Source organism: Oryctolagus cuniculus, chromosome 13 (assembly GCF_051225735.1).
Source record: "Oryctolagus cuniculus isolate XC-2025 breed Fujian yellow rabbit chromosome 13, ASM5122573v1, whole genome shotgun sequence".
NCBI classification, from domain to species: Eukaryota; Metazoa; Chordata; class Mammalia; order Lagomorpha; family Leporidae; genus Oryctolagus; species Oryctolagus cuniculus.
The window spans coordinates 22,574,245-22,592,097 of record NC_142879.1 but is presented as its reverse complement, the minus strand read 5'-3'; the positions used below and the strand labels follow the sequence as shown (position 1 = coordinate 22,592,097).

General features: G+C 40.8%; 1 protein-coding gene and 1 long non-coding RNA gene across 4 annotated transcripts in view; one reads left to right on the top strand and one right to left on the bottom strand.

Moving 5' to 3' along the window:
• The window catches only part of LOC103350988 (uncharacterized), a 183,184-nt gene that overhangs the window by 36,799 nt on the left and 128,532 nt on the right, over window positions 1-17,853 (top strand). The window lies entirely within an intron of this gene.
• The window catches only part of CR1 (complement C3b/C4b receptor 1 (Knops blood group)), a 96,163-nt gene that overhangs the window by 34,146 nt on the left and 44,164 nt on the right, over window positions 1-17,853 (bottom strand). For both annotated transcript variants that reach the window (XM_017347820.4, XM_089311405.1), the window contains 3 exons: window positions 16,123-16,302; window positions 15,417-15,516; window positions 2,154-2,239 (listed from right to left, as the gene is read on the bottom strand). In XM_017347820.4, the coding sequence (XP_017203309.3) occupies window positions 2,154-2,239; window positions 15,417-15,516; window positions 16,123-16,302 (366 nt within the window). The remainder of the gene's footprint in view (window positions 1-2,153; window positions 2,240-15,416; window positions 15,517-16,122; window positions 16,303-17,853) is intronic.

The following is a 17,853-nucleotide window of genomic DNA, read 5'->3' as shown; positions in this document are numbered from 1 at the left end:
TAAGCTATGTGATTTTTGTCATAGATTTTTAAGGTATTTACCTACTGCTGTATTATTTTTTATCATTTTTTTAATGTTTAAGTATATATGTATGTATTTATCTACTTATCTTTAATTATTTGAAAAGTACAACAGAGAGAGGGATCTTTCAGCTGCTGGTTCACTCCCCAGATACAACAACTGAGGTTGGGCAAGGCTGTAGATAGAAGCCTGGAACTCCATCCTGGTCTCCCAGTGGTGGCAGGGACTCAAGTACTTAAGGATCACCTACTACTTCCCTGGATGCCATTAGCAGGAAGCTGGATGGAAACAGAGTAGCTGGGACTCAAACTAGGTACTCTGATATGGGATGCAGGCATCCCAAGTGGCAGCTTAACAGGCTGTGTCACCATGTCCACCCCTTTTAATTGGTTATTAAAGAATATCTTTGCAGGTTAAATACACTGCCTCTGGTATTGCTTATCAAGAAAAAGAGAGAAGAAAATATAAAAGATAAGGCATGAAAAGTGAAATAACCACAAAATCAGGGATAATGAGATGAACACCATGTGTTAGGATTTGAATATAGTCCTGTCTCCCCTCCAGTGTAGTAGTTTAATCCCCAATGTCATATGTTAACGGTGTTAAGAAGGTGGAAATGTTATCTGAGTAAGGTGTTTAAGGTGGAACTCCCATGACTGAGTCCTGGGAGAGAGTGACAAACACACACAGACCCACATGCATGTTCCCTGTCTCTGCCAACCCATTGCCATCAAGTGACACAGCCAAGGGAGGCTCTTATGAGAGCCTGAGCCATGCTATCCGGGCTTTCAGCCTCCAGACTGTAAGCTAGATAAACCCCTTTTCTTTACAACTTAGCCTGCCTCAGTTATTTCATTGTAGTAATGAGAACCTAACTAATCTACTATGTTCAATAATAAGATAATGTCGAAAACATGGGTAAAAGTGACTGTACACATGCACACATATCAGCAATGTTGACTCTGAGTGATTATTGACCTATAGACATATTAATGGGATAATTTTTCACAGGGAAAACCCCCAAGCCAAGAAAAAATTTTATAGTAAACTGATAATTCCTTTGCCACTTGAATTTCTTCAGAGGATTTAAATAAAGTAAGCACCTTATATAGTTTCTCATTCATGTTTTGGAATCTTTAAAAGTCCATTATTTCAGCCAGCGCCGTGGCTCAATAGGCTAATCCTCCGCCTTGCGGCACCGGCACACCGGGTTCTAGTCCTGGTCGGGGTGCCGGATTCTGTCCCGGTTGCCCCTCTTCCAGGCCAGCTCTCTGCTGTGGCCAGGGAGTGCAGTGGAGGATGGCCCAAGTGCTTGGGCCCTGCACCCCATGGGAGACCAGGAGAAGTACCTGGCTCCTGCCATTGGATCAGCGCGGTGCGCCAGCCGCAGCGCACCAGCTGCGGCGGCCATTGGAGGGTGAACCAACGGCAAAGGAAGAGCTTCCTCTCTGTCTCTCTATCTCTCTCACTGTCTGCTCTGTCTGTCAAAAAAAAAAAAAAAAAAAAAGTATACTAGACTGCCAGTGTATCTCTTGGTCATTAGCCTTCCAGAAGTTTGTTCCCATCAACTCTGAGTGTGCTGCTGATTTCTTCATGGCCTTAGCACTCTGCCAATTTGCAATCATTCTTCCATGTTCCTCAAAGTTTTGGAGGTTCATTTTAAAGTTTCACATGGGAAAGATAGAGATCAATCAAGAATGAACACAAAGGAAGATTAGACCTCAAAATGGCTAGAGTATGGGGACACTGCTAAGAACTTTAAGATCTCTTATTATTTGGAATCAGAATATTAAGGAAGGGAGTAGCTCAATTTTTGGAATTGTGACATGTAAGAATTGGGAAAGACAGATATAATTTGGTATATCATCTTTAAAATTTACTCACAAAGGAGAGTGACCCTTATACTGGAGAGAGTTGACTATCAGCCTAGGAAAGTAGAGCTATTTTGTCTGAGTTCAAGTCCACTTTCAGATAATTCACCCTCTAAGATAAGGAAAAGCCAAGAAGACCTGAAGAGTGTAAATTCTATTTTCAAGTATCTGAGCAGCTGCATTGTACAAGACTTTGTAACTCCAGGAATAAGCAGGATCAAATGGAAATATATGGGAGGGGGGTTGAATATTTCAACTCACTCTCACAGATAGGTGCCTCCTTATCCCATGCCACGCTACTGCCCAAGAGGAGACAAGCAGCAGTTGGGGAACCAACAAGGCGATACCTAAAACAAAGCATGAACAATGATTATACTCTATACCTATTATGCACTCAAGTTACCATTTGGAAAATAATGAGTAGATATCACAAATTGCAGGACAGATTACAGCATGCCAGGCCTCAGAAGGAAGGAATTCCAACTCCATCTGCAAATGAGTCCCACATTTCTTAGGACAAGTTTCACGTTTTACCTCCAATCCATCTTTATTCATAGTCCCTCGCAGCTGAATGAGGCATTTCCCTTATTCATCAGTAGGCATTTTGGTACTTATTTTTCACAGGTGTACTTCCATCCAGGAAATGACAAGCTCCTTGATTAGCAAGGAACCTGTCTCATGGAAATACATAACACTCAATAGCTTGTAGCCTAGAGATCCTCACACATGGAGCGCATAAGCAGCCCCTTTTGGGGGACGAAAGGAATGATGTTTTATCCTGAAGAGTCAGAGAATGAGGGCCAGAGACAATAGCTAAACATCTTCACATTTTAAAGGTAAAACACGGGGATAGTCGCCCACACTGCTGTAAAACCATACAGAGTAGGCCACAACATTTGGAATATTTCCTTATTTATTTTTTAGGATATCTACAATGTTACTATGAGAAACATCACTAAAAACACTAAGCTAAGCTATTCGTGTGTTCTGGTACACAGGAGGGAGAAATCTGTAGAAAAGCGAGCAGCCAAAGTGCAATGCCTTAACAACGAGGCAGTTACCGGAACAGCGAAACCCTCTTGCCTTTGGTCATTTAAGACGTGTGATCAGAGCAGTGACCATTAGTAGCAGACTGCTGACGTCATCCACAGTGTCACCTTTCCTCTCTTTTTTTTTTTTTTTTTTTTTTTTTTTTGACAGGCAGAGTGGACAGTGAGAGAGAGAGACAGAGAGAAAGGTCTTCCTTTGCCGTTGGTTCACCCTCCAATGGCCGCCGCGGCTGGCGTGCTGCGGCCGGCGCACCACGCTGATCCGATGGCAGGAGCCAGGAGCCAGGTGCTTTTCCTGGTTTCCCATGGGGTGCAGGGCCCAAGCACCTGGGCCATCCTCCACCGCACTCCCTGGCCACAGCAGAGGGCTGGCCTGGAAGAGGGGCAACCGGGACAGAATCCGGCACCCCAACCGGGACTAGAACCCGGTGTGCCGGCGCCGCTAGGCGGAGGATTAGCCTAGTGAGCCGCGGCGCCGGCTTCCTCTCTTTCATTAGTAATGGAGGCCTCTATTTTGCACCAGCCCGTTAGCCACCTGCGATGAAGACTTCATTTCTCACCTTCCCTTACAGCGAGCTATGGATACTTCCAGCAGATGGAAGTGGAGTGTTCCTGTGCATCTCCTGGAAAGTGTCTCTAAAGGGACTGCTGCCCTTTTCTTCCTCTTCTCCAACTGGAATCTGGGCCCTGAGATGGAACAGACTCTCATTTTCATAGAATCAGAGTAACAACATTAAAGGAACCCAGGTTTCTATGGGTTGCCGTATGAGCACTGGACTCCTTGCCATTATGGTTGTTTTTTCATTTTTCCTTTTGATTTTTTTTCTTTTTTGTTGCTTTCATGGTTTTTTAACTGGGACAGAAAGAAACCACTGTCCCAACATCCTATTATTTGACTTTTTTTGCTATTTCACAGCTGACTCTATCTTAGCTGGATTATACCAGCCCTTCCTGAAACAGTGACATAAATCTGAGGGAGCTGTCTGAGGCCACCAGGGGCAGTGGATGTTTTTCCAGCCACAGTGAATCACTTCTGTGGTCAGGCAGCAGCTGAATTTTACTTATGGGTAGCTTACTCAGTATTGGCTATGTGAAAAGATCTTTTCAACTGCGCCAAAAAAGCCTTAAAAATCGGTTCAAACAGGCTGAGGATCACTGAATAAAAGATGACAATTCCTCCAGCATGTGTGGATCTCTCTGCCTCTCACCCTTCAAAAACTTCCCTAGGAACACAGGCCCATGGGTGCCCGCTAACTTTTGACCTTATAGAGGTTGTTCTTATACGCTGAAGAAGGTTCCAGACTATGTATGGTGGCAGAAACACAGTGAAATCAGAGATTAAAAAGGGAATGTAACAACAGATACCATAGAAATAAAAAGAGTCATCAGAAATTACTACAAAGAGTTGTATGCCAGCAATCAGGGAAATCTGTCAGAAATGGATAGATTCCTGGACACATACAAGCTACCTAAACTGAACCATGAAGACATAGAAAACCCAAACAGACACATAACCGAGTCAGAAATTGAATCAGTAATAAAGGCCCTCCCAACAAAGAAAAGCCCAGGACTGGATGGATTCACTGCTGAATTCTACCAGACATTTAAAGAAGAACTAACTCCAATTTTTCTCAAACTATTCAGAACAATTGTCACTGATCAGGGAGAACATATGATATTTGTCCCTTTGGGACTGGCTTATTTCACTCAGCATGATGTTTTCCAGATTCCTCCCTTTTGTTGCAAATGACCAGATTTCATTTTTTTTTTACAATTATTCTTAGGTATTTAACTGAAAAGTGATCCTTGTTAAATATAAGAGTGGGAATAAGAGAGGGAGGAGATGTACAGTTCGGCACATGCTCACTCAGACTTACCCCTAATGGTAGAGTTAGAAATGTGCCAGGGGATTCCAATTCAATCCCATCAAGGTGGCATGTACCAAGGCCATCTTACTAGTCAAAGTGATCAGTTTAAGTTCATAATTGATCCTAATGATAGGATTAATTGTCAAAGGGATCATATAAACAAGACTAGTGTCTGCTGATACTAACTGATAGAATTAAAAAGGAGAGAACGATCCAACATGGGAAGCGGAATACACAGCAGACTCATAGAATGGCAGATGCCCTAAACAGCACCCTGGCCTCAGAATCAGCCCTTAAGGCATTCAGATCTGACTAAAAAGCCCATGAGAGTTTCTCAGGCATGCAAAGCCAAGAAACTGTGGCAAAAAAAAAAAAAAATGACCTAAATGAAAGATCTCTTCAAGTGAGATGCCAGTGGAAAGAATGGGCCATCAGAGAAGGAGGTATGTTTCTCTGAAAGGAGGAGAGAACTTCCACTTATACTATGGCCTTGCCTAAATAAGATCAGAGTTTGTGAACTCAAGAGGCTTCCATAGCCTTGGCAGCTCATGACAAGAGCCTTGGGTGATTACTGACGTCATAAATAAGAGTGTCAATTGTTAAATCAACAATGGGAGTCACTCTACACCTGCCCCCCAAGTAGGACCTCTGCCCTTAATGTGTTGTACTATGCGAATTAATGGTAAAACTGCTACTCAAACAGTCCTCTATACTTGTGTATCTGTGTGGGTACAGTATAGTATGTTGAAATCTTTACTTAGTATATACTAAGTTGATCTTCTGTATATAAAGATAATTGAAAATGAATCTTGACAAAGAATGGGATGGGAGAGGGAGTTGGAGATGGCATGGTTGTGGGTGGGAGGGAGGTTATGGGGGGAAAAGGCACTATAATCCAAAAGTTGTACTTTGGAAATTTATATTTATTAAATAAAAGTTGAAAAGTAATCCTGTTTTTAATTTACAAGTATTAATTTTATACATTTATGGAGTACAACATAACAGTTTGTATCGTGGAATGATTAAATCAAGTGGATTAACACATTCATCATTTTCCATACTCATTTTTTTCATGGTGAGAACACTTAAAATCTACTCTTTTAGCAATTTTGAAATACAGCAATGCATTACTCCTCACTATAGTCACCGGGCTGTGCAACAAATCTAACGTGCTCTGCCTGTCTAATTAGGCCTTTGTGCCCTTGGCCCACCTCTCCCCATCCCCTGCTCCCACTCCTTGATCCTGCTAACTGCCATTCTACTCTCTACTATTATGAGTTTGGGTCTTTTTAGATTCCACCTATGACTGAGATCTAAATTCTTTGTTGAAATTTGTGCCTGCATTATTTCACAGGGACTATTTTTGAAGATACTATAAGACACGAACATGCTCCGGCAGTGATTGTGTTATACTTTCTGAAAAGACGTCCATTCCTTCACTGAAGTCTATAAAAGGCTTCAATAAAGAGGTTAGGCTCCTTCCTGAAGACCCCCACTCTAAAAATAAATGTCTTCCATACATGACAGAGTTGTCTTATCTATATTCAATCCCCACTAATTCTCCAAGTAGTTTCCCAAACAAATGCAGTTCTTTTCCTAAAAGAATAAAATTTTAATATCTTCAGATATGTTTTAAGTCAGATGACTCATATCAGACATGGTTTTAAAACCTTTTTAAATAATTACGAATTATATTGTGAAACTTTCCTAATTATATATTACTCTGTAACATCAGTTTTAGCAGTTGCTTGTTGGTTATTACCTGGATGGACTGTAACTCATATAACAAATTCCTTATTCTTAGAAATTAAAGTGGCTTTTCATTTAGATGATTGGAAAAAACACTACAGTGCATATTCTTGTACATAAGAAAAGAAGTGAAGGGCCAGCGCCGTGCTATAGAGGGAAAGCTGCCGCCTGCAGTGCCAGCATCCCATATGGGTGCCAGTTTGAGTCCCAGCTGCTCCACTTCTGATCTAGCTCTCTGCTATGGCCTGAGAAAGCAGCAGAAGATGGCCCAAGTCCTTAGGCCCTTGTACCCATGTGGGAGACCTGGAGGAAGCTCCTGGCTCCTGACTTCAGATTGGTGCAGCTGCAGCCGTTGCAGCCAATTGGGAAGTGAACCAGTGGATAGAAGTCCATCCGTCCGTCCGTTTGTTTGTTCGTTCGTTCTTTCTTTCTTTCTTTCTCTCACTCTCTCTTTCTCTCTCTCTTTCTCTCTCTCTTTCTCTCTCTCCCCCCCCCGTGTGTGTGTGTGTGTGTCTACATCTCTGTAACTCTGCTTTTCAAATAAACAAATAAATCTTTAAAAACAAAAAGAAGTGAGATGAGAGCTTCGATGACTACAAAGAAAATTTGAGAATTCAGATTTCATATCTACACAAGAGAAAAGATTTGTGGATTTGGGTGAAGGGCTGTGCACAGGGTTATTGCCAAATTGCCCTCCACAAAACTGACCATGACCTACATAAGGCATGCAGTGACCCTTCTCTGATGCCAAATTGCCTCCCATAAAACTCTGACCGTGAACTACGTAAGGCATGGCAGTGACCCTTCTCTGAATCCAAACTAAGAGGCAAAAATGGCATTCCATTCTTAAAGTATGTTTCTCCTGTTACAAGTGAAGCTAAACTCATATGCTCATTTGACTATTTCCATTTTCTTTTGTAAATTATTTGTAATTTTTTGCTAATTTTCTATTTAAGTATTTGTCTTGTTATTATTGATGTGTAAAAACTATTTCTCTATTTTTACATGTAGAAAAGTTTGTTTTTAATTATTTAGCTTTACCAATCTTGTCCATAGACCTTTTCCTGTAGGGGTCTCACATCAGAAACACATCTGATGGGGGCCGGCACCGTGGCTCACTTGGTTAATTCTCCATCTACGGCACCGGCATCCCAGATGGGCTCCGGGTTCTAGTCCCGGTTGCTCCTCTTCCAGTCCAGCTCTCTGCTGTGGCCCGGGAGGGCAGTGGAGGGTGGCCCAAGTGCTTGGGCCCTGCACCCGCATAGGAGACCAGGAAGAAGCACCTGGCTCCTGGCTTCGGATCTGTGCAGCACTGGCCATGGTGGCCATTTGGGGAGTGAACCAACAGAAGGAAGACCTTTCTCTCTGTCTCTTTCTCTCACTGTAACTCTACCTGTCAAATAAAGAAAGAAAGAAAGAAACACATCTGACTAAATATTCATCTAGCACTTTTATTTTCTTTTAGCATTTAATCTTTAACATACACGGACTTTGCTCTGATATCTGAGGTGAGGCAAGGATCTAACTTTATCTTTTTGGATATTTACCCTGTGAACAAATAATTCCAGTTTTCTATGTCTTAAAATGTAATTTTATAATTTTGTAAAAAGATTAATTATTTATTTGAAAGGCAGAGTTACAGAGAGGCAGAGGCAGAGAAAGAGAGGAATTCCATCTCCTGGTTCATTCCCCAAATGGCCACAATGGCCAGAGCTGTGCCGATCCAAAGCCAGGAGCCTGGAGCTTCTTCTTGGTCTCCCACGTGGGTGCAGGAGCCCAAGAACTTGGGCCATCTTCCACTGCTTTCCCAGGTACACTAGCAGGGAGCTGGATTGGAAGAGGAGCAGCCAATACTCAAACAGGCACCCATATAGGATGCCAGCATTGCAGGTGGCAGCTATACCCACATTGCCACAGTGCTGGCCCAATTTTATCATTTTTAATTTCATTCAAAAACTTACATGTATTTCCTGGGTTTCACATTTTGCTCTATTAATCTGTATCCCTGTTCATTCATTGTGTCAATTATTTTATTTATTTTATTTTTTAAAACATAGCGGTGAGAGTGATATTTAGCTTAGTAGGTAACATGCCTGCCTTCCTTACCAGAGTACCTGGGTTCAGTTCCTGGCTCTGGCTCCTGACTCCAGCTTCCTGCCAATGAAGTCCCTACTAGGCAACAGTAATGGCTCAGCTAATTGAATTCCTGCCGCCCCTGTGGGAAACCTGGACTGCATTCTCAGCTCTTGGTTCTGCCCTGGCCTTTCCCCAGACATCATGAGCATTTGGGAATTAACCCGGCAGATGGGAGTGCACACTCTCTCTCTCTGCCTCTTGAATAAATATTTATTCTTTAAAAAAAAGAAGAAAAATAAAATATAAGAGTACTTCATAAAGTTCCTGGAAAATGGAATTAAAAGATAAGTTCATTTTGGTGCAAAATAAATTTGAAATCTAAGCATAATCTTTTCATAATATACATTTCCATAAATTTTTTAAGTACTTCATACATTTACAGCACTTCTATTATGTAATATATTCTGGTACCAACATGCCCTCCCTCTTGTTATTATTTCAGGAAATTCTACTAATGAGTCTCACAACATTTATAATCATCTGTCAGATTAAAAAATACTATTGGAAATCTGATTGAAATTCCATTAAATTTGCTTATTAATTAATGGATAGCTAACGTCTCCACCACATTAAATAAAATTTTATATTCTGCATTTATTCAAGCATTTTATGTCCCCCCAAAAGCTTTAAATCTCCTACTTTTAAGTCTTACATATTTATTATTAATTTTCTATCCAGATGATTTTGTTGTTATTGTGAATTGTATTTTTCCCCATTTTGTTCCACGTGGTTAGGCAAAGTACTTGAATAGAAATTTCTCCAAAGAAGATATATAAATGGGCAAACCACATGAAAAGATCCTCAAAATTGGTGAAATGCAAATAAAACTAACTTCATATCTATTGGGATGGTTATTATGGTTTTTTTTTAATAAAAAAACAAATTGTTGGTGAGGATGTGGAGAAACACTTGTATACATTGCTGAAAGGAATGCACATGGTGCGGATCTTGTGGAATAAGAGTTTGTCAGTTGCTCAAAAAGTTAAAAATAAAATTATCATGTGATGGGGCCGGTGCTGTGGCATGGCAGGTAAAGCTGCCACCTGCAGTGATGGCAATCCCATATGGGTGCCAGTTTAAGAGCTGGCTGCTCCACTTCTGATCCAGCTCTCTGCTATGGCCCAGGGAAAGCAGCGAAGATGGCCAGAGTGCTTGGGCCCCTGTACTTGCCTGGGAGACCCAGAAGCTTTTGTCTCCTGGCTTTGGATGGCCCTAGCTCCAGCCACTGTGGCCATCTAGGGAGTGAACCAGTGGATGGAAGATCTCTGCCTCTGCCTCTTTGTAATTCTGCCTTTGAAAATAAATACTTCTTTTAAAAAACTATCATGTGACTCAGTAATTAAATCCCTAAATGTATACCCCAAAGAATTACAATTAGGGAGTTTATCAGGTGTTCTGCCTATTTTTAGGATGTCCCAGTATCTTGTATTTTCCCAATGAAATGATGCATTCACAGATATTTTCAATTTTATTAGGATAGAGAAAATATTTTTGTAAAGTACTGAATTTCTTCAATATATATGGTTATGTCTTATTCACATGTCTTTGTAGATGTTACTTTATAAAATTACCATTGTCCCAGTTCTTTTTAATCAGTCCCCTAAAGAAACAGCTCTTAGATTTGTCATTTCTATTATTTCTTATTTCTTTATTCATAAATTTATCTTCTTTATTGATTCCCTAGTCCAACAGCCTTTACATGCACACAGGTACTTCAAAAAAATTCATGGAAAACTGAAATAAAACATGTTTATTTAGGTGCAAAAACAAATTTTGAAATCCATGCATGACTTTTTTCGTAAGAAGCATTTTCCATGAAGTTTTTAAGTCCCTGATCGGTGACAACTAACCAACCATAAAAAAGGAAACCTGTTGAAGTGAAAGGGACACTATGAGAAACAGTGACTTGATCAGCCCTTGTCCTGACTGTTGATGTACAATTTAAAACTTTATCCCTTTTAGTATTTTTTTGTTCTAGTTAATACTATTGGTTGAACTCTGTAATTAACACACATTTATTCTTAAGTGTTGAAATTTAACTGAAAAGTGATCCCTGTTAAATATAAGAGTGGGAATAAGAGAGGGAGGAGATGTACAATTTGGGACATGCTCAATCAGACTTGCCCCAAATGGTGGAGTTAGAAACGTGCCAGGGGATTCCAATACAATCCCATCAAGATTGCATGTACCAATGCCATCTCACTAGTCCAAGTGATCAATTTCAGTTCACAATTGATCGCACTGATAGGTCTAAGAGTCAAAAGGATCACACAAACAAGACTAGTGTCTGCAAATAACTAACTGATAGAATAAAAAAAGGAGAGAATGATCCAACATGGGAAGTGGGATACACAGAAGACTCATAGAATGGCAGATGCCCTAAACAGCACTCTGGCCTCAGAATCAGCCCTTAAGGCACTTGGATCTGGCTGAAGAGCCCATGAGAGTATTTTAGGCATGGAAAGCCAAGACACTCTGGCAAAAAAAAAAAAAAAAAAAAAAAAACCACACACACACAACAACAACCTAAATGAAAGATCTCTGCGAGAGATCCCAGTAGAAAGAACAGGCCATCAAAGAAGGAGGTACCTTTCTCTGAAGGGAGGAGAGAACTTCCATTTTGACTATGACCTTGTCTAAATAAGATCGAAGTTGGCGAACTCAAGAGGCTTCCATAGCCTTGGCAACTCATGACTAGAGCCTAGGGAGATTTCTGATGCCATAAACAAGAGTGTCAATTGTTAAGTCAACAACAGGAGTCACTGTGTACTTACTCCTCATGTGGGATCCCTGTCCTTAATGTGTTGTCCAATGTGAATTAATGCTATAACTAGTACTGAAACAGTATTTTACACTTTATGTTCTGTGTGGGTGCAAACTGATGAAATCTTTACTTAATATATACTAAATCGATCTTCTGTATATAAAGATAATTGAAAATGAATCTTGATGTGAATGGAATGGGAGAGGGAGCGGGAGATGGGAGGGGTGCAGGTGGGAGGGAAGTTATGGGGGGGGGGAAAGCCATTGTAATCCATAAACTGTACTTTGGAAAATTATAGTTACTAAATAAAAGTTAAAAAAAAGGGGAAAAAAAAGACCCATGTACTCTTATGTTTTTAATTTCTTAAACATTCTTAGGTAAGATGTTTTGTTCAGTGGTCTGCAATTTTTTCTTGTACAGTAAAAAAAGCATCAAAAATTTCTCGAAGGACAGTTGTGGCATCAGTGCCCCAGCAGCTTTTCTGAGTCCCATTTCCATCAGCATTTGTAACACAGGAGCCAAGTAATGCAAGGCGTATTCCTACCAGCTGGAGGCAGACTTCAGTGCTCAAAATCTAACCTCAGCCTCCGGCATCTGAGTCTGGGCAAATTAGTTCATCTGTTTTTGTTGTTTTGTTTTGTTTTTGTTTTGACAGGCAGAGTGGAGAGTGAGAGAGAGAGACAGAGAGAAAGGTCTTCCTTTTGCCGTTGGTTCACCCTCCAGTGGCTGCTGCGGCCAGCACACCACGCTGCCAATGGCAGGAGCCAGGTACTTATCCTGGTCTCCCATGGGGTGCAGGGCCCAAGCACCTGGGCCATCCTCCACTGCACTCCCTGGCCACAGCAGAGAGCTGGCCTGGAAGAGGGGCATCCGGGACAGAATCTGCGCCCTGACTGGGACTAGAACCCGGTGTGCCGGCACCGCCAGGCGGAGGATTAGCCTAGTGAGCCGCGGCGCTGGCAAATTAGTTCATCTGTTTTATCTTCTGTAAGATGAGGGCTATGCATAGTATCTACTTCAAAGGGTCATTTTGAAGACTAGTAGTTAATTAACATAAAGCACTTAGAAGAGTTTTGGGGTACATACACTGAGTCATTAGCTATTGTTATTCTACAGGTAATTGGCAATGATTTTTTTAATTTTGTTCCTGATCAAAATCCAGTGTACTCTCTTTTCCTGAAGCTATGATTTCTTAATTTATTCTTTTATTAATTCCTAGTTTTATTGTATTTTATGGAGAGAATATAATTATTTTGATCTCTCCTATGATCAAATTTATTGAGGTATATGCTGTGCTGTGATGGATCAATTTAATAAATGTTGTTTGTAACCTTTGGCAAGGATACAAAGTTGAACACACAGATACCAAAGCAGCTTGACTTCATTTTTATTCACACACATTTGCCCAAACTGAAGTTTTCAACTATGATTCTTTTACCAATTCATCTTTTTTACTTTACTTAAATACTTCTCTGACTGAATTGTAACAGGAATTGAAGAAAAATCATTTAATCCCTTCCTCTAATCAGTAATGGCCAGAGGAAGGCCCAGGGCCAGTCACATCCTGCAGCCTGTGTTTGTCATGACGTTTTGTTGGGACACAGCTATCCCTTCACTGCTCCACCATCCAGAGCTACTGTTCCACTACAACAGCAGCGCCGAGTAGTTGCACTAGACATTGCACGTCCACAAAGCCAGAAATATTTACTCTCTGCCTCTTAACTAATTTACCTTCACTTGGCCAAAATAATCTGTTTCATCCGTCCAGGTAAGCCTCTATTCATTAACTGTCTGGTTATTAAAGTTGTACTTGTTTTCAGAAATTAACAACATGATTTTATAAATCAATGTATCTACTCTTCATATATTTTGTCACTCTTACTCCAATCTCAGGCAACCTCAATGTTTTCCAAGCACATTTAAACACACAAATACGGATGTCTCCTCTAAATTTGTCATTGTTTTTCAGAATTGAGAAGACACTCCATATGCTCCGCTGAAAATTATTTTTCCCAATTAACATCACATCACAGTTGCCCATTCAGGTCACTAAACAGAGATCTAATTAAGTCTTTTAAATTGCTGCAAAATATTTGGTATAAATATCTCATAAAATTTATTCGATTGACTGCTAATAGAAGATATCAGGATTGTTTGCTCCTTTTCTTATATAAACAGTATTCAATAAAGAAACTTTTGTAACACTTTCCTAGGTGTGGTATTTCTCAGTCAGAAGATATTTGTACTTTCACTTTTTGTGAGTGGACTCTAGCAATTCACATTCCACTGAGCCACTGTGACAAGGCTCTGAATTCCTATTTATGTCACATCATTCTTTTTAAAATGTACAGAGATGAACATGAAAACCTGAGATATTTTTCCTTTAATTTTCATTTGCCTAAATCATAGAGAGGTTGGGCATTTTTGCTTAAATATTTAGCAGCTATTTTTATTTTTCCTTTTGTGAATTGCCTGTGCATCTTCTTTGCTCATTTTAATATTGGGTTGTTCATTGCTTATCAAAGGTTATGCACCTTTAACTTTTTCTCTGTCTTACCTGATACAGTTTCCCTCCAATATATTGTTTGTCTTCACATATGTTATATTTTCTCCACACTAAATTTGTTGTTTTCCCATCTATTAGTCTATTGACACTCAGATCTAATGACTGATCTTGTCAGCAAGGCAGCCATCTTCTTCCTCCCTCAGCATTCCTTTCCTGGCCAATCAGAGACCCAAGTTTACCCTGGTAACCCCAAGAAACTATGTATTTGGTAAAAGAAAATTTCCCTTTCAGGTGGTAGAAGACTTAGTAAGGGTATGTGTACTGTACAGCTGTGTCTTTATGAGCTCTCCTATCCAAACACATTTATTTGATATGTTTCCATATACTGTTTGGTGCTCTATTGTTCAAAACTTTTTACATTTATTATATACTAGAACAGGTATCAATATCTTAATAAATAAAATCTTTTAACCTATATGATACTTTTTGACTTAAGTACTTATTTTTCTTATATTGAGGGTCCTGTTTCTTTTTCTTACCTGATATTTGCATCATGTATTTTTAAAGTTTTATCTTTCTGTTGTAGCAAAAGAGAAATAACAATTTTGTCATTGAAGCCACATTTATAGATTTTTAAAAAATTCTTTGGGAGGCAGAGAGAGAGAGCAAACTAGTGCTACCATCTTCTGACTCACTCTACAATTGCCAGCAACCACAGGGGCTGGGACAAAATGCCAGGAACTGGGAATTCAATTCAGGTTTCCCAAATGAGTGGCAGGGATCCAGTTACTTTAACCGTCATCTACTTCCTGCTAGGGTCTGCATTGGGAGGAAGCTGGAATCTAGAGCAGAGCCTGGACTTGAACTCAGGTACCCCAATATGGGATGCGGGGATCCTAATCCAAGTTTTAATCACTAGGCCAAATACTCACCTGTTAAACCACTTTGAAGTGGACAGTTTGGTGGCATCAACTGCATTCACAATGTTGTGCAATCATCATCACTATTTCCAAAAATTTCACCACCCCAAACAGAAACTGTCTGCACTGAACAATAACTCCCTGCTTTCCATGCCCCTCTGGACTCCGGTCACCTCTCTAGTCCAGTTTCTGATCCAATGAATTTGCGCATGCTAGGGACTTCATACAAGTGGAACTGTATATTTTTCCTTTTGTGTCTGGCTTATTCTACTTAGTATGATGTTTTCAAAATTTATCTATCTTGTACTATGTATCAAAACTTTATTCCTTTGCATAACTGAGTAATTTCCACTCTGTACACACACACACACACACACATTTTGTTTAGGCATTCATCTGTTAGACTTTTGTTTCTGCCTTTAGGCTGTTAATACTCGAGTTTGAATATCTGAGTCCCTGCTTTCCATGCATGGTTTAGAGGTTGGCATTTTGATCTAGGAATCATATTCAAGCAATAGTGCTCCCAACTCACCCTTCATTACAAGAATAGTTGATTATTGATCCAAACTGGGTATCTGTATTTATATGTACCATTCCATTAAAGGGTTCTGGAGGAGTTCCACATGATTTTCCTAGGGGAAAGAAGCAGAATTGGGGACTCGGTGTAGGGTTCAGTTTACCTTTGATTACAAGGTTAAAACTAGACTTCACCATACTGAAAAGTCTGTATTATTCCGACTGTTCCAAAGAATTGACCATCCCAGGAAATCTACGATCTGACTTTGGAATCCAGCAGCTACAGAGCACTACATACAAAGGACTACCGTGCATCTCCCAATCAGAGTAAATAATAGAGCTGTGCTCTCATTCCACCAGCCTAAATCAAAGGCCTCAGAATGTGAAATTTTCCTTTATCTTTAAACAAGCACAGTTCACTGTGACCTACATAAGTTTCCTTTGTTCCCCTGTTTAATTCATTTCATAGTTTAAGTCATCAAACTTTATCTCCAGTGAACGCAGCTTTTCTTTTCAAATCCTTTTATAAGAGCCTTTTCCATGAAATGAATACCTAGTTGAGATTTTAAAACTTCAAGCAGTAAGAAGGGGTGACCCCCAAGACCACCCTCCATCAAAACTCTGAAAAATGTAGCTGCCTTGCCTCTAAAGTTAGAACAAATCAATCAAATCCCACAGATGCTTTTCCTACACGGAACAACTACCAGAGCAGAATTACTCACGTCTGCAGGTGTCCTCTGTGCTTGACCAGACCAAGTTTTCAAGGCAGGTGATGGAGAAGGTGCCCCCCAAGTACCCAGGGCCACATTCATAATTCAAGGATGTCCCAACTGGGAATTCAGACATATCAATTGGAGTTGTAGGACTGGCAAATGGGAACTGCTCTGGGATGCTACAGCGACCTGGAAAAACCCGCAGGGGTATCAGTTAGCAGAGAAACTCCCAGCCTTCTTTCTCCTCTTCTCTAGTCAAGCTGATAAATAGGACCACAGAAACAAAGAGACTTAACATAATGCCAAAATATTTTCTTCCTCTACAAGTCCCCTTAGGATGGTACATTCCAATGACATCTATGCGTTAGGAAAATTTTTCTGTCTAGAAGATCACTCAGTTTCCTGTTCTTTCTGCTCTAGTTTCATATGTCAGGCCTTCTATCTGAGTGACTAGATCCAGAATTAATCCTTCATTGTGCACCAAAAAATAGTTTTCCATCTTTCTCCATCTACTCCTCCCTCAGGATGCCCACCGCAGGTTGCCTCTCAGGCACTGAAGAGCAGTTACCACTTGCCATGGGCTGAATGTTGCATCCATCCAGAATCTCAGAATGGGGACTTATTTGGAATAGTGGCCTTTTAAGATACAATTAAGGATCTCAAGATAAAATCATCCTTCTATCCTTACAAAGAAAAAAAAAAGAGGAGTGTTGAGATATTGTGACATAGAGAAGAAGGCCACTTAAAGATGGAGGCAGGGACTGGAGTGATGCATCTCCAAGCCAAGGAATGGCAGGAAGTCCCAAAGGCTGGAAGAGGCAAGGATCAGGGTGTCCTGAAGGCCCTTAGGAGGGACGGAGCTCTGCCAACATCTTGATTTCAGACTTCAAGCATACAGAACTGTGAGAGAATGCGTTTCCATGGCTTTCAGCCACCTGGTGCATGGTATTTGTTACAGCGGCCACAAGAAACTATTGCACCACTCTTCTGAGGCTAAATCAGTCATTTTAGGAAAAGAACAAGACAGACAAGACCATCAGGCAGCCTCCTCCAAGACCTGTGTCTTCTTTATGAGGTGATATTTTATGTGTGCTATATATACATACACGTGTGTGTGTGTGTGTGTGTGTGTGTACTTATCTGAAGGAAGAGAGAGATCGATTTTCCATCTGCTGGTTCACTCCCCAAATGTCCACAACAGCCAGGACTGGGCCCGGCTGGAGCCAGAGGCCAGGTGCTTTCTCTGGATCTCTCTGCTGGTTTCAGGGGCCCAAGCACTTGGGCCATTCTCTGCGGCTTTTCCATCCACATTAGCAGAGAGCTAGATCTGAAGTGGAGCAGCTGGGACTCAAACTGGCATCCATATGGAATGCTGGCGTTGTAGGTTGTGGCTTACCTGGTTTATACCACAATGCTGGCCCCCTCATCTTTATTTTTTTCTAGGATTTATTTATTTGAAAGGCAGAGTGACAGAGAGAGAGGAAGAGCAGACAATAAGAGAGGGAGGCAGAGAGAGATCTTTCATCTGCTGGTTTACTCCCCAAATAGTCATAACAGTCAGGCCAACGCCAGGAGCCAGGAACTCCATCCCGGTTTCCCTCATGGGTAGCAGGGACCCAAACACTTGGATTGTCTTCTGCTGCCTTCTCTGGAGCATTAACATGAAGCTAGATCGGAATTGGGGCAGCCAGGACTCAAACTGGTGCTCTGATCTGGGATGCCAGAATCAAGTGGTGGCTT